This window comes from Mesoplodon densirostris, chromosome 14, assembly GCF_025265405.1.
Source record: "Mesoplodon densirostris isolate mMesDen1 chromosome 14, mMesDen1 primary haplotype, whole genome shotgun sequence".
Lineage (NCBI taxonomy): Eukaryota > Metazoa > Chordata > Mammalia > Artiodactyla > Ziphiidae > Mesoplodon > Mesoplodon densirostris.
The window spans coordinates 79,221,854-79,234,898 of record NC_082674.1 but is presented as its reverse complement, the minus strand read 5'-3'; the positions used below and the strand labels follow the sequence as shown (position 1 = coordinate 79,234,898).

At 48.3% G+C, this 13,045-nt stretch overlaps 1 protein-coding gene across 1 annotated transcript; it reads right to left on the bottom strand.

Annotated features, from left to right (window-relative positions):
- Positions 1 to 337: 337 nt before the first annotated feature.
- On the bottom strand, positions 338 to 4,085 carry FOXI3 (forkhead box I3). The gene is made up of 2 exons (XM_060117696.1): positions 3,377 to 4,085; positions 338 to 960 (listed from the first exon to the last, which is right to left on the bottom strand). The coding sequence occupies exons 1-2, from the start codon at positions 4,083 to 4,085 to the stop codon at positions 338 to 340; spliced, it is 1,332 nt and encodes a 443-aa protein (XP_059973679.1).
- Between the last annotated feature and the right edge of the window lie 8,960 nt (positions 4,086 to 13,045).

Below are 13,045 nucleotides of genomic sequence, written 5' to 3'. Positions count from 1 at the left end.
TTTTTGTAGCCGGCCCCTGGACCCATTTGAGCTTGTGACCCTGACATACAGTGATGAACAAACACACATGGTCCATGCCCTCACAGGGCTCACGGGTATGATCCCAGAACAGAGTGAGCTGGATTTCTCTCCAGAGAAACCTGTCAAAGTTTGCCGGGTTGTAGAAAGCGTTACCTACTGCATCCACGCTACTCCAAGTGTGGTCAGTGGACGGCAAGCTCAGCCGGGAGCTTCGGAGAAATGCGGAGTCTCAGTTCTTGCCCCAGACCTACTGCCTTGGAATCTGCATTTTCCACAAGATTTCAGGTGTCCATAGTCGAGTCTGGGCAGCGGGGGTCTATACCTCGGAGCCCTCCCGGGGGTAGATGAGGCTGTTGACCATGCTGAAGTTGTAGAAAGGGGTGCTGAAGGGGCTGCTTGGTCCCCCACTGGTGCTGGCAGGGAAGGCGCTGTAGTAGGAAGATCTCTGGCTGCTGCCGTTGCTGGTGCTGTGACTCAGCTGCAAGGTGTCTGGCGAGGCCTCCGGGACGGAGGTGTGGGGGAACGCGCCGCCCGAGGGCACCTGGGTCCCCTGGATCCCTAGGGGGCGGCCGCCTGGGAGCACTCGCTGGGTGCTCCCACTGCTGTTGACACTTAGCGTGCTGAGGCTACTGAAGAAGCTGTTCAGGCAAGGGGTGGAGGAGAGCACGGACGCTCCTGGGGAGGAAGCGGTACTCTTGGTGCCCTCGGGAGGCTCTGGGGACTGAGAGGGCCTCAGCAACGCCGGGGAGCTGTCTCCTTCCGGCTTCCCACCCACTCCAGACCCCAGTCCCGGGGAGAGCCCTTCCTCTGATTTTGAGGTCCCCACGGCCACCGTAGGGGTGCTGCTGGCTTCCGAGCGGCGCTTGCGCTTCCGTCGGAAGTTCCCGTTGTCAAACATTTTCTCACAGTTTGGATCCAGGGTCCAGTAATTACCTTTCCCTACGGAGATGACAAAGAAAGCTGAGTTAGGGCAGGACGCGGTTCAGGCTCCTGTACTCAGCTTCACATGCGATAGGGGGCTGGTGGGCAGGCTCTCGTGAAAAGTCCGACAGAGATGCTCAAACCACTCTGCTGTTTAAGTGCATCCTTTTGTGGGAGATGGCACTAACTGAGCCTCATTTATCTATAGAGATAAGAACAGTACACCTCACAGGTTGGCTGTGAGGGTTAAATGATAGATCTCCGCAAAGTAGCCACACCATAGTGAGTGAGTGAAGAAACAGTATCTGTTATCACTTGCTGAAAGGGTGCAATACCTGCCCCCCCAAAATATACTCCACCAGAAAAAGGCAACCTCCAATACCCAACCCTGTGCCTTGCTGAACAAAATCAGGTTATTACTGGGGAATTGACTGGTTTAACAATGCCTTGGATGGCATATATTTGGAGTACAAGGAGGCTCCACACCCCTTCCTTGCCTAGGGCAGGAGGCACCCCTGCATCTCTTCCAAGCTCTTCCTCCACCCGGCCAATCTCAGAGATCAGGGCCCCATTTAATGCAATGCTAGTCTTCTGCTTAGAAAATTTCCCTCGCTTTTGAGCACAGTGGAAGTAAAAAAGATCTGTCGTCTTGGAGAATTTTATCTCCCAACAGCTTTTTTCACTTCTGGTAAAAAGCATCTTTGGCATTTGCAAATACTGTAAAGCGCTTATCCTGTAGGGAGTTCTCTGCATGGATAACTCCAGTTACTCCTCACAGCTCTTTGGAGACAGGCAGTATTAGGGCCTCCATTTTTCAGATGGGGAAACTGAGGTGCAGATTGGTTAGCAACCTGCCGTCTTTCCAGTTAGCAACGGTAGGGCCAGGATTTAAGCAGGCTGGCTCTAGACTCAGCTTTCTTAACTACTAGCACACTCTCCCCCATATCCATTACCTCCACCTACACAATTTCTGCAAGTAGTTGCAGAAAAAAACTTATTCACATATCTACCATCTAAATAACAATACCTGCATCTATCAGGATATTTATACTGTGTCACCTTGGTACCAAAAGCTTTTTCTTTTCTTTCTTTTTTTTTTTTTTTTTGGCCACGCCGCGCGGCATGCTGGTTTTGAGTTCCCTGGATCAGGGATCAAGCCTGTGCCCCTGCAGTGGAAGCTCGGGAGTCTTAACCACTGGCCCTCCAGGGAAGTTCCTGGTACCAAAAGCTTTGATAAGACACTGGCTAGAGATCCTCAACCTTTTTAGAAAGTCGAGGAGTATACATGACAATTGACATGATCATCTCAGGTGACTTAGAAGCCAAATCTGGAAGATGTATCTTCTAGAACTGCATGCTCTGTCCAGTACAGTAACCACTAGCCAAACGTGGCTGCTGAGCGCTTGAAAAGTGGCTAGTCCCAAGTGAGATGTGGTGTAAAACACACACATAGGATTTTGAAGACTTGGTACCAAAAGAATAATGGAATGTAGCTCACTGATAATTTTTTATATGTGTTATATGTTGAAATTAAAAAACATTTTCACCAGCTTCTTTTCACTTTTTTCACGTGGCTACAAGACAATTCACAACCACGTGTGGGTTGTACTGTGTTTCAATTGGAAAGCACTGCTCTAGAATGACTTTAGGTACAAATACTCCAGAGCATTCACATAATTTACACAAAATCCTGGATCTCTCTGGAGGGCAACTGAAACAGCTTTCTCTTCCCTTTTTCCTATCACGACTCTCCCCTCATACCGTAGTCCTGGGCTCCGTCTGAAAACCTCAGGTAAGATTCTGTTTCTCTCATTTTTGATCTTTTCTCCACCTCACTCCTCAGGTAAGAGGGAAACCACTAACACGCCATGGTAACCCAGCCCTCCTCACCCCCGGGGTTAGATCCGAACGAAGCAAACTTGGGGTTTTCATTTTTACATTTCTAAATACATAAGGTTCCCAGACTACAATCTGCAGGACCCAGCTCAAGCTCCCTGACCCCATCCCCGTCTCGCGATGCCCGTGCCGCCATCCTCGAATCATCTCCTAAGGTAGGGACAGTACGTGTCCCACGAAGGGCACCGTGAGTCTCTCTGGAACCCGAGGCAGGAGGAAGTACATCTACGGACAGCGTGTTCCAACTCCCGGTCTCTCCCCACCTCTCTCGTGAAATGTAATGGGATTCGCAGCTCATCTGAATCTTTACAGCCATCCCTTATCTGAGAGCCCACCCATGTGCTTATTCCTAATCCACCTCCCTGCAACTCGACCGGCCCTCCCAACGGCCTGAGGAACATCACCCAGGGGCGGCTCTCTGCTTGAGGATTCGGGTTCTATACCTTTAACCCTAGCTGGCCAGTCTCTGCGTGTGTGTGTGTGAGTTGCGGGGGGAGGGGGGTAAGGGACCGTCCGGGAAGCACCTGTCCGCCCTCACCTGGGTCGTCCTCGTCGCGGGGCACCTTCTTGAAGCAGTCGTTGAGCGACAGGTTGTGGCGGATGGAGTTCTGCCAGCCGGCCTTGCTGCGCTGGTAGAAGGGGAAGCTGTCCGCCACGAACTGGTAGATATGGCTGAGCGTGAGCTTGCGCTCGGGCGCGCTCTGGATGGCCATGGCGATGAGCGCCGAGTACGAGTAGGGCGGCCGCACCATCTTCATCAGGTCCTCGCGGCTGGCCATGGACAGCCAGCTCAGCTCCCCGGGCGCCGCGGGCCCGGCGGGCGAGGCGGGCGCTGCGGCCGCGGGCTGCGCGAAGGGCCGCTGCGCGCAGGCGAAGGTGCCGGCGGCGATCGGCGGCTGCAGGAAGGGCCCGGGCGCGCCCCCGGGGGGCGGCGGCGGCGGTGGCGGCGGCGGCGGGGCGCCCAGGTACGCGGCGGCGGCAGGGGGACCGCCCACGGCCGGCCCGTTGAGCCACAGGTAGGGGTTGGCGGCTGCGGCCGGCGGCGCGGCATAGTCGGCCAGACCGTAGGGCGCCCGGGCGGCCGGAGGGGCGCCCGGGGCGGCGGTGGCCGGGGACAGGCCGGGCTGCGAGTACACGCCGAAGTTGTCGCCGCAGTAGAGAGCCATGTCGGCGACCGTCGGCGGGTGCGGCGCGGCGGCGGCGGCGAGGGGCGAGCGGGGCTGATCTCGCCGCTCGGGCCAGAGCATCCCTTTGGGGGCCAACCCTGCGGCCCCGCCTCGGCCCTGGTTGGGCGACCGGTGCTTTGGGCGGGGGAGGGTGCGCGCGGAGCGCCGACAGGCCGGCTTCTTATAACCGTCGGCGGCGCGGCTCCTCCCGGGCAGGTCCCGGGGCTGGGCGGCGGCCCGCGGGCCGCGGCTCTCCACGCCCCCGCCACGCCCCACCTGCCCGAGCGTCCCGGCCGAGCGCGCGGAAACCTCGCGCCGCCCGCCGCGCCCGCCCCGCCCCTGCAGCCCCTCCTCGCCGGGCCAGGGGAGCCCCGGGGGCCAGGGGAGCCGGGGGAGGCTGGCGCCTGCAGGATTCAAGCGAACCGCTCCCCGTTCCTAACCACCGTGTCCTCAGCACAATAACGAAATAAAATAACGAATATCAAAACAAAGAGAAGATCACCGAGACGGTACTACTGTTTTCTAAAAAGTCTGTAAGTTAACTCTGGGTGGCCGCTCAGGCCACCTGCTTAGCCCCCTTTGGTATTTCGACCTGGAGCTACACCTTTTGTCATCGAGTTGCCGGATTCACGTCCGGTCTCGACCGATCGGCTCACAGTCGAAAATAATAGACGTGATTTACAAGTCTTTGGGGTATACGAAAGATATCCCTTCTCCTGGGGAATTCTTTGAAGGGAGGGACTGAAATCCGTTTTTAATTTCTCTAACCACGTCTCTAAACATAACGATAGGTTCGTTCACATTTGGGAAACGTGTTCATTTAGGTCAGGTTTGCGCAGTCTTTTGCCGTGATGTGTTGTCTTTCAAAACAGAAGGGTGAACGTTTTCAAAGACATTGAAATAAGGGGGTTCGGAATTAGCATTTTAAAGCCAACTGTAATTTAAACTGTGCAAGAAGCGCTCATTTACAAAAACGGTCTTCACGAATTACGGTAGAAGACTTGCCCTCTACTTTTGTTAGTTTTCAAATGCGGCTCCTGCCTGGAAAAACAAACAAAACCAGTGAAGTACTGTGTGGACCCCACGTGCCACGCGATCATTACTTACTGGCCCCGAACAACGATAAGAAAACTGTTTCTTTTACAATTAAAACGATTCCTAAATATGTTCTTAAGAAGTGACCGGTCTGAGATTCTCGTTTAAGGGAGAGGGGGGGAAAAGATTTTTTTCTATTAGCCAATTGCAGACTGACAGTTCAGAATATTTAATAATTCGGAAACCCCTCCCCTCCACCACCCCGCATTTATTTTCAGGACAAAGTTAGTTACATACTTTCAGGAAAATGATCGTCTTCTGCTACCTCACTTCGTAAAAAATGAAATCCAGAAACATTTAACGAGCAAATTTTGGTTCCTAAAATGCAAATCACACTTCAGATGTAACATTTTTCTCGTCTTTTGTGAAACCGGAAAGGAATTCTTGTCACGCAATTTCTTTCAATCTCCTTGCTGATTTTATAGAATGGAATAGTGTTTGCCTTAGTTGTATTTTGAGTTAGGTTTCCTAGTTTAGATAAGCACCGGTGCTTTTGTTTTCCTTCCCAAGTAGCCCAAACGAAGCTGTTTTGTTTTGCTATTTCTCTTGCGATGTTAATAAGGGTGACAGCTATAAGGAAGGAAATTGGAAAACAATTTTTAATAAGTTATAATGCCCCAATTTAATACTTTTTTGTAAATTTAAAATTTAAACTAAAAAGAGAAAGTCCACAAGAAGAGCTGGCAAACTAGATGGCAATAAATTAGGAAAAATTTGAAACCATCTCCCCCTTAGTAATTGATGTCCTTAAGAATGTAATATAATGCCTTCCCTTATTTTTTAGCAAATTGCTTACCCATGTATACTTTGCAGTCTTGAAGTTTTGTTGTTGTTGTTGTTGTTGTTTCAGTTTAACTCAACCCTATACTCCAAATTATTCTCAGTGAGAGACCATGATTGAAGATTATTGTTTCTTGTTTGGGTTAAAGGTTCAGCCCAGTAGAGATATTTTGTTCCTTGACTATGCATTATCTTTTGCGGACTTTAATTTTATTTAAAAATCATGGAGCCACCTAGCGTCTCCTTGCCTTTGTTACAGCATTTATCCAGATAGGGATCCGTGAGGTGGACACCCCCTCTAGGGGTTTGGAAGTTATACTCTTTTCTATCTATTTTTAAATCACATATTAATTAGATAAGCTTAAAACTATCATTGGTCATAAATCAAAGTTAAAATAGTATTTTAAGTCGCCGTTTTTTTTAAAAAAAATAAATTTAAAAAGCAGTTGGTGCACTTAGGGGAAAAAAAGATTAAAACTATGCTTAGGGACTTCCCTGGTGGCGCAGTGATTAAGAATCCACCTGCCAATGCAGGGGACACGGGTTCGAGCCCTGTTCCGGGAAGATCCCACATGCTGCGGAGCAACTAAGCCCGTGCGCCACAAATACTGAGCCTGCGCTCCAGAACCCGCGAACCACAACTACTGAGCCCGCGTGCCACAACTACTGAAGCCCGCACACCACAACTACTGAAGCCTGCGTGCCTAGAGCCCGTGCTCCACAACAAGAGAAGCCGCCGCAGTGAGAAGCCTGCGCACTGCAATGAAGAGTAGCCCCCACTCGCCGCAACTAGAGAAAGCCCACGCGCAGCAACGAAGACCCAAAGGAGCCAAAAATAAATAAATAAAAGTTTTAAAAAAACTATGCTTAAAATGTAAGTTTCCTGTAATAACGTTTTGTCAAATTGCCTTTCACAAAAGAATATAATCGAGGCAATTGATTAATGTATCTCTGCCACTGTTACATGTTTTCATCACTGGAAAATAAAACATTTTGAGAAATTATTCAACCCAAAGAAAACATCTCGTTTATTTTCTACTGACATTTGGTAATATTCTTGAGGCTTCTTTGAGCGACAACAGTGATTTATGATGGAATGTAGTCATTTTGTAACAAACACTGTAACAGAATGTAAAATTCCTCACACTCATTGATTGATAGCATCATAGAAACCTTGGCACATTAATGTTTGCTAGCATTTTTCCATATTTACCAAGGAAGAAAAAGGTAATATAAATTGGAAATAGCCTCAGTGGTCTTAATTCCTAATGGCTGTGACTTAGAACAACATTGAACTGTGAACAGAGTCAGTCCTTCCCAATTTCAGCATCATGGTTTACTTTGTATCATCTATGAAAAAGGCTACAACCAGAAATTATGAACTCTGTCCATGTCCCCCACCTGGCTTTCTACCTTGCACTGTAGTTATTATACCTATCTTACCTCTTCTCATAAATCAGAGGCCCTGTGAAGATGAATCCTTATATGTAATTCAGTTTTTGAAACACCTTGCCCACCAGAGGACAAACAAATATCAATTTTTGAAAAATTCGTACCTGTTGAATTAAGGAATGACTACTTACAAATGCCATGTTGGAATATAAATAAGCCCATTCAAGGATGAGTAAACACACACACACACACAGAGAGACAAACCAAACACCCAAAATGGAACGTTGGGACTTGGGAAAAATTTCTATAGCAAAAAATAATAGAAACATTGGGCTTCCCTGGTGGCGCGGTGGTTGAGAGTCTGCCTGCCGATGCAGGGGACACGGGTTTGTGACCCGGTCTGGGAATATCCCACGTGCCGTGGAGTGGCTGGGCCCGTGAGCCATGGCTGCTGAGCCTGCGTGTCTGGAGCCTGTGCTCCACAACGGGAGAGGCCACAACAGTGAGAGGCCCGCGTACCGCAAAAAAAAAAAAAAAAAAAAAAGAATAGAAGCATTACTCAGATGTGCAGAAAAAGTCCAACTCTGAAAATCATTTACTAGAGTAACGGAAAGAACATTGTAGAAAATATCTGCTTTTTTGTCTTCAATAGACGTAAGACAGTTTGGTCTTTATGAAACAAGAAATCAGAGTAAGGTAAAAACCAAACTCGGTGCAAGTGGAGATGAAAAAGGAACCAGAAGAGGCGAGAAAAGAAAGCAAGAAAACTCAAATTGTAATCGGAGAATACAGTCTTTGGAAAAATGAGGTGAGAATGACTCTATCACGTAGGCTAAAATATGTAAGATTAATTAGTGCACTTGTTTTGGTGAAGAAGGATGGATTATGGAAGAAAAGATATTGCATCAACGGGAGCTGGGCCCTCTATCTCATTCCTTACTTTTTCCAACTTCTGACCACTTAATTGGTTCTCATTTTGGAGCTGGTAGTGTCATTAGTGAGAGGCACACTGAAGAGCGTCTGTCTACTCCCAGTCCCTACCTCAAAGGCTGCGACTTGCAGATTGAAGCAGAACCCAGAGGAGCTGTCCGTTTGCTCCTTTAACAAACTTTTAGGGCTCTACTTACTGAATGTACGTGCTGGTGGGAAACTGAGGCAACTCTTTTCCCTAGGAGAGCAGGTTTTCCACCAACTTAGCATTTGGTCTTCTTCTTTTTTTCTTTTTTAAACAGTATTTGAGCTGGATCATTATTTTTTTTTTTTTTTTTGTCTGCATTGGATTTTCATTGCTGCACGGAGGCTTTTTCTAGTTACGGCGAGAGGGGGCTGCTCTTCATTGCGGTGCGTGGGCTTCTCATTGCGGTGGCTTCTTTTGTTGTGGAGCACGGGCTCTAGGTGCGTGGGCTCCCGTAGCTGTGGCGCACGGGCTCAGTAGTGGTGGCTCGCGGCTCCAGAGCACAGGCTCAGTAGTTGTGACGCACGGGCTCAGTTGCTCCGCGGCATATGGGAGCTTCCAGGACCAGGGATCGAAGCCGTGTCCCTTGCATTGGCAGGCGGATTCTTAACCACTGTGCCACAAGGGAAGTCCAGCATTTGTCTTCTGTTCAAAGAATACGGTTCCCTTGTAAGCCCTTCAAGTTGACATTGGCCAAGTAGCCCCTGCTGGTTCCCCTACTCAGCCACCTGGGATTCAGGGAAGACTGGAATGAACTGCAAATACAGAGTGAGGGGCAAAAATCAAACCCAGGGAAGCTCAGAAGCAAGGGCATAGCCCAGGGGTCACTGGGCCACAAGCCCGCTGACCCCCAAGGCTCATGGCCAACATTAGGCACAGGACATGTAGCAAAAAGGATGCATCCTTAGGATTCTTGTAGGCTGAAGCCTCTGAGGATACCACAGAAGTTCCAGGTACTTAATACAGAAAAATAAAAGAAAAAATTGTCAGCCCAAACCATGGTGATCCAACAATTCCTTTGAACAAAGTTATTAACACATGACTCCCTGCTTGAACCTTACACCTCTTCCCACAGCCTCACTGTCCCCTCCCCAATCCTCTGGAATGCGTCCTGGCCTCCGGTTCTAGCTGATTAGCCCCATTCTTGAGCTTCCTCAGCTAACTTCTCAGACCCTTCCTTCTGCTCCAGACCCAGCTCCCAGAGTGTCTTCAACTCTTGTAGGACGTCTCCCACCATTGAATGTATCCTGGCTCTCCTGGGATCTTCCCATGGTGTCCTGAGGCTACGTTTCCCCCAACTCCTCCCTCCTCAGGGCAAGAAGGCCCTCAAGCCCTCCTATCTTGCTGGATGGCTCCAGCATCTGCTTGGATGGTTCATCCAACTCTCTGGACCCTCGTTTCCAATAACCAACTCCTCCTGTGCCATTCAGCCACCCACTATCCTGGGTGTTCTCTGAGGCCGGGGACTGTGTCTCTTGTGGCTCACTTTTTTTTGAGCGCTTACAATTAAGGAACATGGACTAAACGCCTGGCATCGTGCTAAGCACCTTACATGTGTTATCTCGTTTACTTCTGATAGCAATTCTGTGAAATAAGAACTGTTAGTCCGCATTCTACACGTGAAGCAACAGAGAGAGAGGTTAAGTCATTTAACTGTGGTCTCCCAACTTCTAAGTGTGCAGCCAGGATTCAAAGCCGATTCACAGCCAGGCAGTCTAGCTGAGGAGCGCAGGCTGGAAGCCCTCAGCTCTATTTCCCGCCTCTAGTATTTCCCGAGTGTCTAGTTCAGTGCCTGACATTGGGGCCTGCTCAGTTATCATTTGTCACTTGAATAAATTAAAAAGCATTAAATGATGTAACACGGAAATTGGAAATCTCACCCCTACAACCTCCTACCCCCTCTTTTTTTTTTTTTTTTTTTTTTTTTTTTTTTTGCAGTGCGCGGGCCTCTCACTGTTGTGGTCTCTTCCGTTGTGGAGCACAGGCTCTGGACGCACAGGCTCAGCGGCCATGGCTCACGGGCCCAGCCGCTCCACGGCATGTGGGATCCTCCCGGACCGGGGCACGAATCCGTGTCCCCTGCATCGGCAGGTGGACTCTCAACCACTGCTCCACCAGGGAAGCCCCCCTACCCCCTCTTTTTACATGGTCCCTCTCACCAAAGGCAACCACTTGCTGTCAGTTTCTTATGCTTTCCTCCAGAAAATGTTTTCAGGTACTCATCTGCGCAGCTCTACGTCTTTAAAACCTGAATCCATGCTATTCACATGGCTCTGCACCGTCTACTTTCATTAATATGTTTTGGAGGACTTTCCAAAGCAGCCCATATGTCCACACGTCTACCTCATTTTGTCCCCCTGGTATTCCCCTGCATGGCATGTTCAGTGGAGACCCACCAGTATGGCTGTGCGTGGGTGGTTTATAGCCTGTGTCCGTTCTAATTTGTTGGTGCCCCTCCAAACCTGTTAGCAATATTTTGAGTTTAACGTATTTTAGATGATCTCTGGATTATTTCCTTTCTAAAAAAAACCAAACAAACAAAAAACAAGGCTTAATTTACTTATGATAGCAACTTCGTAGCTGATTTTGTAAAGAGTACGTACCTTTAAACGTTTAATTCTGTCAAACTGCTCTGCCAGAAGATGCCCCACTTTGAACCACCAGCAATTCATCCTGGATGCTTATTTCCCTTCCTCTTTGCTAATGCTGGATGTCTTCAAGTCTTTTTATTTTGCCAATCTTAAAAGCCCAAAATGATATCTCAAAAGTGTTTCAATTTGTTTTCAAGTCTTTTTATTTTGCCAATATTAAAAGTCCAAAACGATATCTCAGAAGTGTTTCAATTTGTTTTCCTTGATAAATGAATACCTAGTCACATATCATTTTAATTTAATTGTGTGTGTGTGTGTGTATGTGAACTGCCTGCTCTGATCTTTTGCTCATTTTTCTATTTGTGTTCTTTTTTAAAAATTGTTGTGTCTGAGCTCTTCGTGATTAAAGATATTACTTTTTTTTCTCCTAGGTTTCACAAATCATGGTTTCTTTGTTAAAACTGTCTCTTCTGTTGGCATCTGAGATAACACTCTGTTCTGCCTTTCTTCCTTTATCTTCTGCATTTTCCTAAAGGATGTCTGTTTATTTCACATCTCATCCTTTGAATATTGTGTTTTTCCCTCGGGTTCCTAACCTCAGCCCTCTTCTTTTCCTCCCACACATTCTTTTTTTTTAAATTTATGTTTTGGCTGCGTTGGGTCTTCGTTGCTGCCCACGGGCTTTCTGTAATTGCCGCCAGCGGGGGCTACTCTTTGTTGTGGTGCAGGCTTCTCATTTGCGGTGGCTTCTCTTGTTGCGGAGCACGGGCTCTAGGCACACAGGCTGTAGTAGTTGTGGCTCGCGGGCTCTAGAGCGCAGGCTCAGTAGTTGTGGCGCACGGGCTTAGTTGCTCCGCGGCATGTGGGATCTTCCCCGACCAGGGCTCGAGCCCATGTCCCCTGCATTGGCAGGTGGATTCTTAACCACTGTGCCAACAGGGAAGTCCCTCTCCCACACATTCTTCATGGGCTGCCACATCCACTCCTGTGGCTTTAGTCATTGTAGTGGACATGGTTTGTTACAGTTGTTACTGCCTGTTTAACACCTCTGTAAGGAAACGCTCTTCCATTATTCCCAATTTGTGAGGATTATGTGGGATTGACAGGTGGGCAGGGAAAGTCTAGAGACTCAAACTTGGACCTTGCCCAGAGTTACTTTTCCATACACCAGCAACTTGTTTGAGGTGGGTGAGTGATTTAAGATAGGTCCCTTAAGATCATCGTCAAGTTTTCTGTTGGGATTATCAGGAAGAAGTTCCTTTCTTCACAGGGCTTTGTTCCTGTACAGAGGTTGTGGTCCTGAAATGGCCATCATTGGTACCATGGGGGAAAATACAGGTGACATCACGTAGAGCTGAGTGAGAGAAATGAAGACACACCCTGGAGTCAAGATTTGAATCCGTTTACTCAGAATCGTCCTTCATCCTCTTGAACTTACTGGTTTCATTAGCCAACAGAATTTCTTTTTGATTTAACAAGTTAGGATGTGATTTATAGGCTGCATTGCATTCTCCCAAACTACAATGTTGACTGTCTAATTCCTTATACCTCAGAATGTGACTATTTGGAGAAAGGGTCATTACAGAGGTAATTAAGGTGAATTATGGTCTTAGGGTGGGCCCTAATCCAAAATGACTGAGGTCTTTATCAGAAGAGGAGATTAGGACACAGACATGCGCGCGCATGCGCACACACATGCAGAGGGAAGACCGTGTGAAGACACAGAGAGAAGATGGCCATCTACAAGCACAGGCGAGAAGCCCTCAGAGGAGACCAACCCTGCTGACACCTTGATCTTGGACTTCTAACCCCCAGAACTCTCAGGAAATAAGTTGCTGTGGTTGAAGCCACTCAGTCGGTGGTACTTTGTTTTGGCAACCCTAGCAAACTCACACAGGTAGGATTTTATCCATTTCAAAAGAAAGGTTAAGTACTGGTAACTCCCATCCAAATCACTCACATGAGCTTCTGGCTCAGACATCAACTCCTACTGAATATTTCCTCTTCATTTGCATACAAGTCACCTCCAATACATATCTAAGCAGCTCATCATAATCCTCTTAAAACTCACTTCTCCTTCTGTCTACCCCGCCCCTCCCCCACCCCCCGTCTCCGTCTCTGTGATGGACCCTCCCTCCCGCCATTGACCCAGTTGTCTAAGCCAAGAACCAGAGGTTCTTCTACCTCAACGACCAAGTCATGCCATAATAGCTCTTTACTCTTTTTGT